The following is an 18070-nucleotide window of genomic DNA, read 5'->3' on the forward strand; positions in this document are numbered from 1 at the left end:
GAGCTGTGAGTGGTGTGAGGGTGTGAGCTGTGAGTGGTTTGAGTGGTGTGAGCTGTGAGTGGTGTGATCCGTGTGAGTGGTGTGAGCTGTGAGTGGTGTGAGCCATGTGAGTGGTGTGAGCTATATGAGTGGTGTGAAACATGTGAGCCATGTGAGTTCTGTGAGTGGGGTGAACCATATGAATGGTGTGAGCTGTGAGTGGGGTGAACCATGTGAGTGGGGTGAACCATGTGAGTGGTGTGAGCTGTGAGTGGTGTGAGTGCTGTGAGTGGTGTGAGCCGAGTGAGTGGTGTGAGGGTGTGAGCTGTGAGAGGTGTGAGTGGTGTGAGTGGTGTGAGGGTGTGAGCTGTGAGAGGTGTGAGTGGTGTGAGTGGTGTGAGAGGTGTGAGCTGTGAGAGGTGTGAGTGGTGTGAGCCGTGTGAGAGGTGTGAGCTTTGAGTGGTGTGAGCCATATGAGCCATGTCAGTGGTGTGAGCCACGTGAGTGGTGTGAGCTGTGAGTGGGGTGAGCCACGGGAGTGGAATGAGCTGTGTGAGTGATGTGCCACCCTTGATGCCAGAAGCAGGTCAAACAGATATATTAAAAGAAATCAATGGAAATATGAACCAAAATCTTTTTGACAAGGGACATATCTAGGGAGAAGGAGGCGGCAGGAGGAAAGGACAGTGCTGGGGCCTCCAGGTGACATGGGCAGCAGAAGCAGATGGGAGGCTCAGGACACGGAGCCACCTGGGCCCTCAGCAAGCAAACAGCAAGGACTGAGGGCCCCCAGAGTGACCGCCGCTCAGGGCCACCTTGCTGCATAGACTCATTCAGATCCTGACTCAGAGAAGCAGTGAGGAGACACTCACAGGCCCTGGAGACGCAAGCCCAGCACAGTGTGATGGATACTCAGAGAAACAGTGAGGAAACACTCACAGGCCCTGGGAGACGCAAGCCCGGTGCGGTGTGACGGATCATAAGGACTGCTGTTTCAGGTGTGAAGATAGCATGGTGGTGGCTAAGAAGAGGGTCCTCATCTTTAAAGATACACACTAAAATACCGACGGGTCAAATTATGTGCTCTCTGGAAATCATTTCAGATACCCAGGGCATGGCAGGAGGCAGGCAAAGGTTGTGGCTAAACAGGATGGGCACCGCGTCGGTTCCTGGTGAGACCAGACCCAGGTGTTTGCGGGGATCACGGAGCCCCTCTCGATAGCATGTGAGTTGTACCTTCTAAAAGCTAAAAGAGACTTGAGGTGATGCTTCTGTGGCCCAAAGCCCATGTGTGAGCCTCAGTTAGGAGCACAGAAAGGACCCCTGGCCACTTCCCCAGGGGCCAGAGCCTACGGACGGCCTGGTCAGTGGAGGGACGTGGCCAGTGCTGGCATCTGGGCTCTGGGCCCAAGGGGAGGCCCGACAGCCCCAGAAATGGCCAGCAGTGTCCCTGCAGTCCTGGATGCTGACCACCTGTCCTGAGGCTCCCACATAGGGTGACCTGATGGGGAGGCCAGGGACTCCCGGTCCAGAGGAGGAAGCTGAGGCTGGGTGGCAGACGGCAGCCCCATGCATGGGCCACACACACTGGGCAGCTGTGTCTGCCACATGTGGGCCGAGCAGGGTGGCGAGGAAGCTTCCTTCTCACTTGTGGGTTTGCTGCAGGACAGACAGGGAGGTGGCCCAGGACGGGGAGCCTGTGACATCATGCGGCCGCAGGTCAGCCTCAAACACAGGTTTGACCTTCCAGGCCAGAAGCACGGCTCAGCCACCCTTGACACGGTCTCTAATACCATCCTCCACCTCGCAGCTCCGGCAGCAGTGGCCAGAGATGAAAACTGAGAGACGTATCTCCCACCTGGCAGGGCCCTTCCTTTCCTGGCCCATTCAGACACCTGCCCCCCCAGCTTACAGGGACCATGTGTCAACCACAGTGTGACCCTTGACCTGGTACCACCCAGAGCTCCTATGGAGCCGCCCAACAGATGTGTTGGCCCCAGGGTCCCTGCACCCCTCCTGCTCTGCTTGTGCCCCTGACCTCCAAGTGTGTGTGTGGGCACCAGGCCTGCCGTGTCCCCACCAAGGTCTGTAAGTACCGAAAGATCTCCAGCTTCCACGTTGTGGTTGTATCACGGAAACCCTGCCCCAATTCTGCCTAATGCCTCAGCTGGCCCTCAGGGACCCACACAGGGGATGGATCCCTTGCTCCTCGGCCACGGCCTCCTGGCTGCTGAGACCGGAGCTGCCAGCTGGGTGGTTTCATTTTAAATGCCCACTCCTGCCCCCGGGCTCCCATCCCCTGGGCCGTGCTCCCTGGGTTCCTCCCCACTTGGCTGTGCTCCCTGGACTCCTCTCCCCTGGGCTGTGCCCCTGCTCCCTGGGCTGTGCTCCCTGGCCTCCTCCCTCCTGGGCTGAGCCCCTGCTCCCTGGGCTGTGCCCCCTGGACTCCTCTCCCCTGGGCTATACCCCTGCTCCCTGGGCTGTGCTCCCTGGGCTCCTCTCCCCTGGGCTGTGCCCCTGCTCCCTGGGCTGTGCTCCCTGGGCTGAGCCCCTGCTCCCTGGGCTGTGCTCCCTGGACTCCTCTCCCCTGGGCTGTGCCCCTGCTCCCTGGGCTGTGCTCCCTGGCCTCCTCCCTCCTGGGCTGAGCCCCTGCTCCCTGGGCTGTGCCCCCTGGACTCCTCTCCCCTGGGCTGTGCCCCTGCTCCCTGGGCTGTGCTCCCTGGGCTCCTCTCCCCTGGGCTGTGTCCCTGCTCCCTGGGCTGTGCTCCCTGGGCTCCTTCCTCCTGAGATGTGCTCCTGCTCCCTGGGCTCCTCTCCCCTGGGCTGTACTCCCTGGACTCCTCTCCCCTGGGCTGTGCCCCTGCTCCCTGGGCTCCTCCCTCCTGGGCTGAGCCCCTGCTCCCTCGGCTGTGCTCCCTGGACTCCTCTCCCCTGGGATGTGCCCCTGCTCCCTGGGCTGTGCTCCCTAGGCTCCCTCCTCCTGGGCTGTGCTCCTGCTCCCTGGGCTGTGCTCCCGCTCTCTGGGCTGTACTCCCTGGGCTCACAGGCTCGGCCCACTTTGCCCTCCAGTGGAGCTTGTTCCTCCCAAGCCAGGTGACCTGACCGAGACCAGCAGGGCCACCTCTCTGGCCTCAGCTTCCTTGCAGCTCCAAGGCAAAGGCAGTAACTATGCACGTGCCTGTCGAGGGGAGAAAAGGAGAAACTGGATATGAAAGTCCCGCTCCTGAATCAGTCATGAGGGAAACAGCTATTTTAAGCACAAAGGTGCAGCCTGGGTGACCCAGAGAGATGGGCCCAGCAAATTCCCACTGTGTTCCGGCCCATTTTGGAGCATGTGGTAACCGCTCCTTCCTATGAGGACTCTGAACTGAGGCCCACACAGGGTTTCTTTCATCCTTCGGTGGCAGTGGAGATGAATCCAAGGCATTGGGTGAGGCACAGAGGAATCTGAGCATGCGGGCAGGGCTGGTCTCAGTACGGCTTCACCCCTCTGCCCCTGAAGCCTGGAGTCAACTGGCTGTAGCAGAATCGGTTTCCCCACGGCAGGGAGAGTAGAATCCCTCCCCAAGCTCTCAGGAGCCTCCAGCTGCTGTGTGCACTGGGCTCCTCCAGGTTCTCCAATCAGCGGCCATCTCCCTCCCAACTCTGGCCTCGGGGAGGATGGTCTGTTCAATCCTCAGCATCTCTCTCTCCTTCAAAGCCACTGTGAGCAGACCCAGCATGGTCTGGAGCCCCAGAGACTCTCCAGCCCTAACCCTTCCCAGAGAAAAGGCCACCGCTAAGCTGGGCCCCTGCTGGTCTCAGACAAAGTAGACGGGGCCTGGGGAGCTGCCACAGCCCTGGCGGGGGGCGTCCTCCCACCATCTGGCCAGGGCACGAGCAGCCTCCTTGGGACCAAGGCAGCTTCTACTGACATCTGTGGTGCAGCAGCTGCTCTCAGCAGCCCCCACCGAAGGCCAGACAGCAGGCCTGAGAGATCAGCACGATTTAGGAGAACCCCCCTGCCTTAAAATGTAGGTTTTATTTTCACACAGGTGGGTTAGATCAGGAGATGCCTGCCATTGATTAGACCATTACACTTCCCAAGAGGGGGAGAGGCATGCCACACCAGGGGTCCATGCAGGGAAAGGCCAGTGTCTCAGGCAGACGACGTGAAGAAGAAATATGAGCAGAGCCAGGCAGTACCTTCCTCAGCAAAGGTGGGGAAAGCTGAGTGGGCAGGCTTGGCACTGGCCTGCGGGAATACAGGCCTGCCCTGACTGTCTGGGGTCAGGCCCCGAGATGATTCCTGCAGGGGATGTGGCCTTGAGCCTGGAAGCACAGAGGAGATGCTGGGGGTGGGCCCCAGGTCAGTGGGCTTGCGTTTGAAAGGCAACCAAAGGCAAGCGTTTCTGATCTCTAGGAAGTGGCTGGTGCAGGAGGGGCATCTCCCCAGGGTCAGCAAGGCCCCAGCATGAAAGCGTTGGAAACACACAGTTCTCACACATGTAGTGCACGTGTGCACACACACACAGGCAGTCACACACATGCATACCACATACACACATGCAACAGAGGCATGCACACATGCACATGCAGACATGCAAACATATACACACATGCACTCATGTACACAGAGTGAACACATACATACATACCACATACAAATGCACACACAGAGGCATGCACACACATGCACACACACATGCAGGCACATACTCATGTACACATAGTGCACATACCACATACACAGACATGCACACACTCATGTACACACACGCAAACCAGAGACATACCACATACACACACATGCATGCACACACCCACCACACACATACCACATACATGCATACATACCACATACATGCACACACAAGCATGCACACACATGCCACACACACACAGCACAGGCACACACCACATACACAAATTCACACATACCACATATACATATGCACACATACCATATACACAGAGGCATACAGACATACCACATACACAATGCACACACACAGGCATGCGCACATACATACCGCATGCACACATGCACACACAGACATGCAGGTGCACATACACTCATACATGCAGTGCACACACACACACATATCACATACACACAGAGGCATGCACACATGCACACACAGACATGCAGGTGCACATGCATACACACATGAACACACTTGTACACACATGTAGTACACACATACACATACAGCATACATGCTCAGAGGCACACACAGACATGCAGGCACACACACATGCACACACATGTACTCAGGCATGCACACATGCACACACACAGAGGAGAAGGCACGCTGGGTGGACACTTGGACAGAGACCTGTAGGCCCAGGGTGACTGTCTAGCCCCAACTGGGCCCCCAGTGCTCCTGAAACCCTCACCCTGGGCCAGGCTTGGCATGTGGGGCCAAGCACTCCCCATCAGAGGCCCAAGGTAGGAAGACTGCCGTGTACTGAACCATTTAACCCCCCAAATCAGATAGGGTGTGAGCATGCAGCCCTGTGGTGGCCAGGTCTGCACTCTGCGCTCCTGAAAGCCACGGGCCTGGGCCCTCGGGACGCTGGTGGGCATCCTCCAGATTGTGTGAGGGCTCAGGCCAAGAGCACTGTGAGCTATGGGCCTCCCCACAGCCTGTCCTGGGCCCTGCGTCCAGCCAGCAGATCCCTTTGGTCCGCACAGGACAGGTCAGCTCAGCCCAGTAAACATCCTTCAGACCCAGCACCAGCATACGGTCCTGCCCAGGCAGGGGGAGCCCATGTGACATGCACAATCATAGAATCATAGCAAAGTCAGCAAAACCCAAACAAAAGTCCGCATCAAACCATCTTAGTCCCAACTAATGGAGTCCAGAAATGCCATTGCTCCCAAGTCCCCAGTGGCACGGCACACTCCCTGCCAAAGGGAAGTCGCTCTGTGCCAGGCACTTGACTGCTGCAGAGGGCTCGTGCTGCCCTGAGCGGGGTGGCCGGGCAGCAAGCTGGCGAGGAAGCCAGAGCCTGTGCTGCTGGAAAGTGAGAGGCCACATCTGGGGAGAAACCCAGGCTCGGCCGCCTGCAGTGAGGGCAGCAGCCCCTGCCCAGGAGCCCAGCACCAGGCCGGCGCTGAGGGCCTTCTGAAGATGCTGCTGGACATCATTGGGTTTTAGTGGCCACTGCTGGCTCCCTGTCAGCCAGACTCCCGGACACTAGGGCGCTGTCGTGTAAGGGGTCACCCATGGCACATAGACGCAGGGTCCTCAGATCTCAGGTCCAGGATCCAGGCCTGGACATCTCAGGAGCAGGGTCTGGACAGTGAGGACAGGGAGGCATCAATCGCCATGGCAACAAACATCACAGATAAGCCGCCCCCAGCACACCCAGATTCCAATCGGTGTCAGCATCCACTGCTGCAAATGTGAGGAACACACAGAGCCTCCTGCCAGGCTGAGATCAGCCAAGCTGCCTTCAGGTGGAGCTGCCATCCCGGTGGCCTTTAGGGCATGAGGCCCCCCAGGAAACCCCCCACAGGGCAGAGCCTGGGCTACAGGCAGCGCTGACTCGAGCTGCCTGGGGGGTGGCCTGGGACCCCTCCAAGCTGACGACCGAGTTTCATCCAGAACCCGGATACCCCGGAACTCTTCTCAGCCAGTGCTGCTCTCTACCTGCAGCGAAGCCCCTCAGTGGAGGCGAGGAACACCGGAACCAGCTCCTCCCAGCGTGGAATCTGAGGCCACAGGCTCAGCTGCGGTGTCATGGCCGCACCTGGCAGGGTGATCCTGCAGCAGCCGCTTGGGGTTGCCGTGGCGACCGCAGGCACCGTCTTCTCACTGAGCCGGCACAGGGGGCCCAGGCAAGGTGGGATCCAGCGGCCACGTCCACCGGCCCCGACCAGGGGCACGCAGCTGCGGAGCCCCAGCCAGGCAGCCCTTCTTCACTCACAAACGTGCTCTTCCTCTTCTGCCCCTCTCCTGGATCCACCTGAGACATGGGGTCACTGAGAGGACAGGCAGCTCCTTGGGGTGGCTGGGGATGCTGGGGAAGGCCTTCTGAGCCGTTTCTTAGTCCTTTCCTCACAGCCCGGAAAATGCAGCCACTGTGCGCCTGCGCCCCTCTCCCTGCCAGCGCCCTTACTCCACGCCGTCCCCTTCTTCCTCTCTGTCTCTTGGCCCCTGGAGCTGGTCTGTCCCTTCCTTCCATTCCCAGATACATGCTGAGCCAGCCCTTCCACGAGGGCTTCGCATCCCAGGCCTGGGCCTGGCTGAACAAGAGAGGGTCTCCAGCCCCACAGCTGGAGGGGAGCCTGGGCTGGGTATGGGCAGCAATCGGCCAGGCCACCACCCAGAAAGTCACATGCAGCAGGCACCCCCAGGAGGTCTGTGAGAGGTCCTGGCCCAGCCTTTGTTGAGCACAGAGAGGGATGGGGGGATGGCCCAGAGTGAGGGGTGTGCAGGGCACGGTGAGGAGCCCAGCTAGCCAGGGGCTTTAGAAAGGAGAGGGCAGAGGCCCACTCAGGGTCAATGGGCGGGCTGTACCCAACTGTGCCCACTGTCCGACAGCCACACCACCGCGAAATCCATCTAGGCAGGGGCTCTCGAACCCCCAAAGGGGCACCGCACCACTTGAGACCCGCCTCTGCCTCCTGAAAGCTGTGCCATCAGACACCACCACGCTGGCATACTGGTGCTCCCTGCAGTCTCCCGGATGACTGGAAACCCAGCTGCTGTCCCCACAGAAGTGTCGACGGGTTTGCGTGATCTCCCAGCACTGGGTGCACTTACCACCCCACACCCAAAATACTCTGAGCTAAGTGAGGGCCTGGCTGTTATTTCCAGGAGCACCAGCCACGGTTAGCAAGGCCAAACCCGACCCTCCAGCCACACCTGCTCCCAGGCGAGGTGCCAGAGCCACACACACAGCCCACCCAACTCCTCCAGCCGGAGGCATAGCCGAGGGTTCCGGAGGACGCCCACTGCCCCTTTGACAGCTCCAGGAAGGCAGGGCTCAGGGCCACGCAGCTCAGGTACCAGGTCCACAGTTTAATGCTGGGAAAAGTTAGAAAATAGTCTCTCAGTCACGGTAGCAAAGAAGCACAGTAACCACAGGAACAGCAAAATACAGGAGACCCTAGACGGGTAGGATCTCAACTTCGCTCGCAATTAGTCTGAAAATGTAATTCCTACCCAATCCCAGTGGGTTTATTTTTGACCTTGACAAGACATAGTCAAAAGTCCATGTGGAAAAACAAACACAGGAGAAGAGCCGGCATTTTTGGCAAAGCATGGAAGAGGACGAGGCGGCCGTCCCTGGAACCTGCGGCCTCCCCGGTCAGCACAGCCTGGGGGGCACAGTGCGGGAGGCCCAGAGAGGCCTGCGTGTGGCCATGTGCCCAAAAGGCTGTCCACAAGCAGCTCCAGACCAGGAGCCCACAGATTTAAAAACGCTGAATTCCAGCCACGCGCAGTAGCTCACACCTATAATCTCAGCACTTTGGGAGGCAGAGGCAGGTGGATCCCTTGAGGTCAGGAGTTTGAGACCAGCCTGGCCAACATAGCAAAACTCTGTCTCTACTAAAAATATATATATAAAAAAAAATTATCTGGGCGTGGTGGCACGAGCCTGTAGTCCCGGCTGCTCAGGAGGCTGAGGCATGAGAATCACTTGAACCTGGGAGGCAGAGCTTGCAGTGAGCCGAGATCACGCCATTGCACTTTAGCTTGGGTGACAGAGTGAGACTCTGACTCAAAAAAAAAAGGGGGGACTGCATTCCATTTTCCAGACAGACTCCATTTTCCCACAGAACAGAATGTTCCTTGCACTGATCGTGGATGAGGCTGCACTCACCAGGAAACAAAGGCCAACGAGAAACCAAGTCCCCACTGGGTGTGGGAGTGGCCTTCAAGCATGTGTGGGGGCCCGAGCCGGTGCCCACCCACAGGGCCGGAGTGGGGGAGTGCCGCAGGACAGAGGGCACCCAGGGTGCAGGGCCGAGGGGCACCACACTCTGAACCGTTGACTATGTGGAAAGGAAGCCACTGGCAAACGGCACCTGAGGGGGGCTCTCTGTGAACTCCCATCATCCACCTAAAAACAGACCCTCCCAGAAGAACCGGTACCGCAGCCCCCAGCTGCAGAGAAGGGACCTTCCCCCAGGAGAGGAGCCAGGATCCACCCCCGCCTCAGGCTCGGTCACAAACTGTTACAGCCCCGGTTGCTTCTTCGAGTGCTCTGCAGTCTCCCCTAAAAGCTGCCTGCCCCCCACGAGGACCACCGCCCTCCGCTTCTCCTGTCCAGCCTGCCCATCAGCCCTCAGGGCCCACCCTGCTTTGGGTGTTTTCCTTTCTCCCCAGGACACCCTGCACACATAACAATAATAATAAACCCGTCTGCTTTTCCTCCGCCCTGAACCCACTGTCAGCACATCTCATGCACCCGGCTCTCAGCCTCGGAGGGCAGCAGGAGGGACAGCTCCTCCATGGAGCCTTTGGTTCAGGAAACCTTGGCCCAGAGGATAGGCAAACGCTGAACCCCACCCAGGGAACCACAGACCAGGAAAGGTCAAGGGCTTTAAGGAGTTCGGGTCCAGAAATGGGGCCCTCCTGACAGGCCAGAGGGGAAGGGGCTCGGCATGGGCTTGAGGTGGGTTCATGCCCAGCCCACCCTGCAGCAGGGTGTGCCCTGCAGCCAAGCCTGGTCCCAGAGAGACCCTGGGGCAGCGACATCCATCAAACCACCCACCAGCTCACAGAGGGATGGAGGAAGGGGCTGCCCCCATCTGTGGTCCCTGTGATCACAGTCCTCAGCCCGAGGTGACCGAAGCCTGAGGCTGGAAATCAATGTCCTGGGTTCCGAACAAGCAGTTAGGCAGTGCTGGGGGCAGCGAGCTTCTCAGACACTGCGGCCTTGGTAACCCCAGCTGGACGCTGAGAAGGCACCAGGCTTCTAATCACACTGAGCAGCCTGGGGGCAGGGAGGGTAGACAAATGTCTATGCCGGGGGTAGGGCAAGGTGGGGGCGGAAGGCGGGCTGGACAGATGTCCATGCCAGTGAGAAAAGGATTTTCTCCAGGCCCAGATTCTTTCCACCTACGTGGTTAGTCCTGGGATTAACTGTGGACCCCACTTGCTGGCACTGGCTGGACGGAATTGGGGAGCGCCATGTACTTCACACCCCAGAACTGCCCTTCAAAACAGTGAAAATAGTAAATTTTATGTATAATTCACTCTAATTTTTTAAAAATTGAAAGCAAAAAACAAAAACGAAAGCCAGGTCTAGATAATCCATTCCCAGGAGCGACAGCCCCGAGGGTGGCCCCGTGGCCCTGAGGGTGGAGTTGTGGCCTGGAGGGTGGCCCCGTGGCCCCGAGGGTGGAGTTGTGGCCTGGAGGGTGGCCCCGTGGCCCCAAGGGTGGAGTTGTGGCCTGGAGGGTGGCCCCGTGGCCCCGAGGGTGGAGTTGTGGCCTGGAGGGTGGCCCTGTGGCCCCGAGGGTGGAGTTGTGGCCTGGAGGGTGGTGCTGTGGTCCCGAGCGTGGAGCAGCTGCACCATGGCCATTTGGCAGGACTGGACGGGCCCAGTCGGACTCTGAACACTGCACCACTCCCGAATGGGTGGGCTCCGGTGTGCTGCCAAGGGTCCCACTCCTCGACCGAGAGCCATTTCACTCTGGTGGGTGTGGGCACAGCTGAGCCTGTCCTGCCACCTCCTGCAGGGACAGAGGGACGGCTGGGCCTCCACTCTTCTGCTGCAGTCCCTCTGAACTGAGGCCATGTGTGAACAGACGCAGCTGCACCCCAGCCACACACGGAGCTGCCCTTCTCAGCGTCCTTCCCACCATGGGGTCATGGCCTTGGCAGTGAAGAGCTGGAAGGACCCCTCCGGGTCGGTGACCGGCCTCATCCTCCCTTGGTGCCAGACACCCATCAGCAAGCGCCGCACAGAGCCCTGCAGGCCTGATGAAGAGGCCGATCGGGGAACAGGAAGGAACCCTCCAGGTTCACGGCTGTCCCGAATCTGAGCACGGCGGTTGTCTCCTGTTCCCCGAACTCCACAGCGGCGCATTTCCGGGCCAGCTGGCTTTTCCAAGGCTCTTAAGAACCAGTCCAAGGAATGGAACCCTGGGGGGTCTGCAGAAGGGGCCAGGGCTGAGGCTGCCCCCCTGTGCTCATCCCCAGGCAGGGATGTAGGGCCAGCAAAGGTGGGGGCGACGGGGAGACACTGGGGGCTTAGGAAACAGCACCTGTACCTGCCGGCTTCACCCCCAGGGCAGGTCTCTGCTCCTCAGATGCCCTCAGCCTGGCCCTCTCCAGACGTGCTGGCCCAGCCCAGGCTTCCCAGCCTCCCTCCTCAAACCTGTTCTGGGTGCCTGGTGACTCCCAGGGTGTCCCTGTCTATGCCGCGTCTCCTGAAGCCAGTCGCAGCTGCCGTCCTCTGCTGCCAGAGTGGAGCCGTCTCCCCAAACCCCATCCTGCCTCCCCTGTGTACCCCCAGGGGCCTAGGGAACAGAACTTAGGCTCAGCTGGGAGGACAGGGGGGCCTGAGTCAGTCCCAACAGGCCTGAGCATCTCTGATGAACTCTGCCAGGTTCAGCACCTTACCTCGACGGTCAACTGGCCTCACCAGCAACAAAATGGCGCAGGTCCACGGGTGCCTCCCGACATGCAGGCACTAAAAAACACTCTCTCCTGGGTGCACGGGAGCCTTCTCAACGCACTGCGCAAAGAGGCTCATTTGCTGTGACTTTTCATCACCCCAAGCCCCAGGTAACCCAATGGAGCCATCGTGTGCGATACAATGAAATGGAGCTAATTAGTGGCATTCAAACACCCTCCGAGTTACGCTCTGGTAGAATGGCAATAGCTTTAAAAAGGGCTTATGGGGCTTAAATAGACAGTGTCCCGGCAGCTGTATGGAGAGGCACAGGAGGGAGGCAAAGCCCATCTGCTAAGCCTCCCGGGACAGCTGAAAAGAACCGTCCACTCAGAACTGATTCATCCCCAGCACAGCCGCGTGCAGAAGCCGGAGGGCTAATTCCAACTTTTCCAAGGGCTCGTTAAGCCTCTTTGAGTTGTAATTACCCCCAATCTCTAGATATTACGAGGCGGCAATCAGGAAGTTAGATCTGGCCAAGAGAAAACAAAAGGAGTGAAGGAACAGGCTCCGTCCAGGCCGGCAAGCAGGACAATCTGGAGGACGGAGCAGGATGTTCTCCGGACGGGCTGGAGACAGGGTTGGGGAGGAGGACAGGGACCCACCGAGGATGCAGGCTCAGCTCCCTTGGACGGGGCTGGAGACGGGGATGGGGAGGAGGACAGGGACCCACCAAGGATGCAGGCTCAGCTCCCTTGGACGGGGCTGGAGACGGGGATGGGGAGGAGGACAGGGACCTGCCGAGGATGCAGGCTCAGCTCCCTTGGACGGGGCTGGAGACGGGGATGGGGAGGAGGACAGGGACCCGCCGAGGATGCAGGCTCAGCTCCCTTGGACGGGGCTGGAGATGGGGATGGGGAGGAGGACAGGGACCCGCCGAGGATGCAGGCTCAGCTCCCTTGGACGGGGCTGGAGATGGGGATGGGGAGGAGGACAGGGACCCGCCGAGGATGCAGGCTAAGCTCCCTTGGATGGGGCTGGAGACGGGGTTGGGGAGGAGGACAGGGACCCGCCAAGGATGCAGGCTCAGCAGCCACGCTCCGTCCTGTCCCCCACGGGCCTTGAGGAGCAGGCGCAGGCAGAGCCTGGCCTCTCGGCTCCAGTTCAGCCAAAGCTGTGATGTGTCCTCCCGGGGGCTCCTGGATGCTGTAGTGTTGCTGACACCATGGGGCCCAGTCTGACGCCAGCACAGCAGGCTGGCTCCGAGGGAGGAGTGCCCACGCCCTCCCTAAAAGACCTGGAGCCCCTGCGTGGGTAAGACTGCTTCTCCCAAGGAGGATGGGCAGGCAGGCTCAGGGAACAGCATGCCCAACTCCACGGTTCTGCCCCTGCCCCCTCAGCCCAGCCCCTGCCCAGGCCTTGCCTTACCTTGCCAAAGCTGCCCTTCCCAATGGCCCGAAGGATCTGGAAATGGTCGAAGTTCACTGCAGAATAAAACAGAGGGACACCCGGTGAGGTGGCAGCAAGGTCCCACTTGGCACAAGCCCCCACCCCGAGCAGTTCTTCCACCTCCACACCCGCTTGACGCTGCCCAGGGCCCTTCACCCAAGAAGAGAGTCAGGCGTGCAGTGGCTTGAAACTGAACTCTGGCTCCTGTTCGAGGCAGGAGGGGGCTGAGCCCTGGCCAGTCAAGAGACGGGCTTTGGGTCATGCACATCCTGTTCCCAGGACTGCCAAGGGATCAGGTGTGTGCCCAGCGACAGCAGGGAAGGGGTAAGAACGAGCCGCACACGCCTGAGTCCCAGACACGACTGGGCTGCGGTCCTGGGCACCAGCCAACCCCACTGAAAGCTGCTGCGACCAGTGAAGACCCCAGCCAGGCAGGCCTGGGATTTGCAGGGAAGCCGCACACGTATGAGCCCCCATTCCTGGTTCCCCCTCCACCTCGAGCACCTCCAGAGGACGGGGGCGTTGGCCCTGGCTGGGCAAGCCTGGGGGAGTCTGCAAGCAGTCCCAAGATGAACAGCAAGAGGAGGCTGAGGACGGCAGCTATGCCCACCTTGACCAGCGTGACCCAGGAGTACCAGCGTCCAGCACAAGGGCTGTTCCGCAGGCCTGCACCGAGACGCAGAAGGCGCTGTTTCCCACACCTGTGAGCGCCTCCGGGAGAAAGACGGACGCTCTAATTGTCACTGGAGAGACCTGCCCGTGTGCCCTGCCAGGGGAGCCTCTATCCACACCAAGGAGAGGGACGGTCTCCACTTGCCTTTCAAACCCAGGACATTCCTCGTACATGTAAGACGGGGGTCCCCACAGGGTCACCCACTGGCCTCCAGGACAGGCCCCTCCAGATGACTTCCAGCCAGCAGCTGCCTCCACCTCTATCCCCAGGCCTGTGTCCCAGATTCTGTACCCTGAGCCTGCGTCCCAGGGCTGCACCCCGCAGTGTACCGCACCCGTGAAGGGCTTGCACAAGGCTCCCACTGTAGTCCTGTGCCCTGGAACAAGGTTAGGACACACACTGGCTCACGACATTTCACCGATTCACCCACTTACAGCCAACTCATATTCACTTACTCTCTGGGGAATTCCACAGGTGGAATCCCCTGCCCCACACACAAATGGTTATCTTAAAGGCAGGGAAGACACAGCCACGGCCTGAGGCAGACACAGGAAGACATCGGGGCAGGCACTGACCACCCCTGGGGGGGCGCGGCTGGAGTCTCGTCTCTCTGCTCCCTGGGGGTGCCCTTGTGCTGTGTTGTGGGCAAGTGCTTGAGGCACTCGGTGTGTGGAGGAGGGGACAGAACAGTTTCTAGACGGATAAAGGGTTTTCTCAAATTTTCATCTGAACTGGAAAATGCCAGCTCCCTTCACAGGGTGCCCCAGGGCAGCACCAGGGTTCAGTGTAGACACAGCAAGCAAAGTGTCCATCCTCACGGACCTTGGGGACAGTCACGCACCCAGAGGTCTTTCAGCCTAAGCTACGGGAGCACAGGGCAGAGCCAGCATGAAGCTGCAGGGTTGCAGCCTGGGGAGAGGACGCCTGTGCTGGGTCCTCCAGGATGAGTGGGCACTGGGAAGGGGGTACCCAGGTGAGGGGCCAGCCTGGGCACAGGCAGGAAAAAGACCCCAGGGTGGGGATGGACCCACAAACTGGTCCATGGGCGAAGTGGGAGGGCGGTCAGCAGGCGACCTGGGGGTGAGGATGGGGCCGTGACCTGTGGCCAGGCCTTGGTCTCCTCTGCACAAGACAGCAGTGGGGCTTAAGTCTGCATGGGTGGGGAGAGCAGTGTGATTTAAGTGCCCGAGAAAGACACCACTGCAGGTTCCCAGGGGGGCACTGACTGGCACAGGGGTCAGGACCGGGTTGACTGAGTGGGTGGGGCTTTAAGGGGTGAGAGAGGAGGCTGCCAGGCATCAGACGTAGGCAGTGGGCAAAGAGGCTGCAGAGAATGGGCCGTGCTCCTCAGACAAGACCCGTGGCCAACACCCCAAGCTGGCACAGCCTCCATGAGCCCCAGCTCCAGGCATCAGCCTCCCCAGCCTCTTCCTCAGGAAAACCTACACACGCCCAAACAGAGATTATGTCATCAAGGCGGAGGCTGTTCTGGCACCCGTGAAGCCGCTCCAAGGCAGCCCAGCCCGTGGCCATCTGGCATCATCCTGACTTCACCAGAGGTTAAGGGAAAATTGGCTCCAAACCAGCACATGTGATGGACGGGGCTGAACCGGAGGAGGGAGGGGGAGTGAGAGGGCGGCAGGGCTGTGGCAGGGGAGACGGGACACCAAGGCCATCCAGCAGCCAACCCCAAGGGGATGGACCTCGGAGTCTGGGGGGCCCACAGTGGGGGGAGGACGGGGTGTCGGGGCAAGGTCCAGGGCTGAGCCAGCCTGTAGCGGGGAGATCCCATAAGCACCAGGCAGGAGCAAAAAGCCTCGGCCTGTTTCCATGTAAATAAGGAAGAAGAAAGAACTAGAAATACAACTGTAGTAGTTAATAGTTATTCATGTGTGATCTTAGTTATTCACAGGGGATCTTAACTCTTTTACAAATGCCTCTCAGGTCGGAAGTGTGAACCTGGGGTGACACTGAAACGAATGACACGAAGGCAAGACACTCTAAGCCCTCTGTCACGCCGCATCAGGGCTGCTGGGAAACCCCTCTGTTTAGCCAGCTAGGGGAGGAGACGCCCGAGATGGCCGAGACGTCCCCTTCCTGGGGAAGTTTGGAGAAGACTCCGCTTCTCCAAGCTGTTGTGGTGAGGCCTGACGGTTAGACGCCCGCAGACACCTGGGGCTCAACTGTCCCTATGTGAGGCTGTGCTTCAGCGGTCACGTTCCATGTCCACTCTCACGCTCTGCTCCTGCACCTGGTTCCTTTTGTCTTAGAAAAGATCATCAGCAACAGTAACACAAATCCTAACGTTTTAGTTCTTTCTCGGTAAGATGGAAAAGGTGCTGATGCACTGTGCTCCTTACCTCACTTCCGGTGCCCGAAATTCCTGCGCCCCTCCCTGAATGAGGATGTACTTGTCCCTATCACCACCACACCCCATCCACCCTGCCCCAGTCTCCGACCACCAAGACCACTAAGACCACCAAGACCACGCCCTACCTGCCCCGCCCGGATTTGCAGCTCAATGAAAGTGAGAGCATCGGCGCTGGGGGCCACTGCCGGTGCCTGAGACCTGGGTAGCAGTGGACCCCTGGGCCCAGACTCCCTTTCTCTATCTCTGTGTCTTGTGTCTTTGTGACCCTATACTGGCTGCCTGCAGCTTGGGGAGATGAACTCGGCTGGGTGGCTCTGGGTCCAGGGACCCTCTGCCTACCCAGGTTCCACCCAGGCCCAGGCTACCACTGCCCAGAGACTCCTGTGCTCCTTCTTGTAGTGTCCAGTAGAGGCAGAAGAGCCCCAGTGGGCACAGGAGCCCATGGTCGGGGCAGCCTCGGCCATTCCCAACAGAGCTGAGGGCGAAGGTGGTGGTCCACATCCACGCCCACACCCAGGACAGCCACGTGGCAGCTGCTGTGCCAGGACTCTGACCTTGGTATGTGGCACATGGGCACCTGGAGTCTAGTCCTGCATTGCCCTGGGAGACGCAGCCAGCATCTTCCTGCCCATGGGCATGTGCTGTGGCAGACTCCCCCAGGACCCCAAGAAGCCCGCACAGCGTGAAGCCCTAAGCCTCAGGCCCCCCAGCTGTGAACTAGCAAGGGAGCCCAGCCACCATCACCTCCACCTTAGAGAACAGGAACAGCCCTTCCCAGAGAGGAAAAGGATGGAAACAAAATATATTAACTAACAAGCCATAAGGGAGTCTCAGCAACTGTCACCCACACCTGCACACCGGTGAAGCCAGGGCCTCCCGAGGGTGTGAGGGAGAAGGTGGCTCAGGCAGGGGCTCCCGGGCAGGAAGCAGCAGCAGGGCAAGTGTGAGCTGGGGCACAGCTGTGGGGTCCAGAGCATGATGGGGTGGGCTTGGGGTCAGGGGAGTGCCAGGGGTAGGGCTGTAGATCAGAACATGTGGGGCACGGCTGGGGGGTTGGGGGTGCTGTCGGGGGGGCTGTGAGCTTAAGGACATGTGGCCCCCACTTGGCAGTGCCTGTGGTTCAAACACAACTGTCCCTGCTTCCCAAGACTGACCAGGAGGGCAGCCACAGGGACATGCGGTACCCGGGACGGCCAGGCAGACACTGCACAGGGAAGGTGCGGATGGGGCAGGAATCCCGGTGTGGCTTCAGGACGGCTTTCGAGCTGTGGGTGGGGCTCACCACACAAACGCCCATGAGAAGCCCCCAGCCAAGTGGTCCCTGCTGGCTACTTGGTATCCCCATATTCACAGGGATCCCTGCTCAGGGACCCACTGGCCCAGACCCCGCCAGGTGAGCCGCGGGCACAGGCAGGGCCTGACCGGCATGGTGGCTGTCCTCTGGGTGACCATGGCTCCACCCTGATGTCCCACTCCTGCTGTCTCCCAGCGCCCACCTGGCTGGGGCGAGACACAGCTGGCCTTACACAGGGACCCTCACACCCTCCCCATTGCAACCCCAAAGCCTCCAACCCAGACACGGCTGGAGGGAGTGGAACCAGAGACCCAGTGGCTGTTTCAGGTCCTTGCCCCCAGCGCCTGCCTTTAGCACCCCATGGGGGTCTCCACACTGCCCTGGGCAGGGCCAGGACCTCCCATGACCACGGGCCCTGCCCCACCAGGCCCAGGCTTCAGCTCCATTCCCAGTTCCCAAAGGAGAGGTCAGCTCTGGTTCCAACACTCGGTGGAGGCCGTGAGGAGAAGGAAGTGCACCGGCAGAAACCTGTCACCACAGTCACCCTGTGGCTTGAGGGGAGCCATATGTAATCAGCTGTGTCCCAGGAGTGGCCCTGCAAACACCAGACAGGAGCTGTCTACAGAGTCCATCCAAGTCCCTCTCACGAGAGTTCCTGGAGCTGCCCCCAAACTGGCTCCAAACCAGGGGAGGGAAGGGGCAGAGGCCACAGAGCCAGAGTGGCACCTGCAGAAGTGGCAGCCCC

At 60.0% G+C, this 18070-nt stretch overlaps 1 protein-coding gene across 8 annotated transcripts in view; it reads right to left on the reverse strand.

The window, feature by feature from the left end:
• Nucleotides 1–18070, reverse strand: part of STK32C (serine/threonine kinase 32C) — a 114126-nt gene that overhangs the window by 30785 nt on the left and 65271 nt on the right. For all 8 annotated transcript variants that reach the window (XR_013525201.1, XR_013525203.1, XR_013525202.1 and 5 more), the window contains exon 2: nt 12967–13022. Coding sequence is in view for 2 of the 8 variants with exons in the window: in XM_054243491.2 (XP_054099466.1) it covers nt 12967–13022 (56 nt within the window). In the remaining 6 variants the exon portion in view is untranslated. The remainder of the gene's footprint in view (nt 1–12966; nt 13023–18070) is intronic.

The sequence above is a fragment of the Callithrix jacchus genome, chromosome 12 (assembly GCF_049354715.1).
Source record: "Callithrix jacchus isolate 240 chromosome 12, calJac240_pri, whole genome shotgun sequence".
NCBI lineage: Eukaryota > Metazoa > Chordata > Mammalia > Primates > Cebidae > Callithrix > Callithrix jacchus.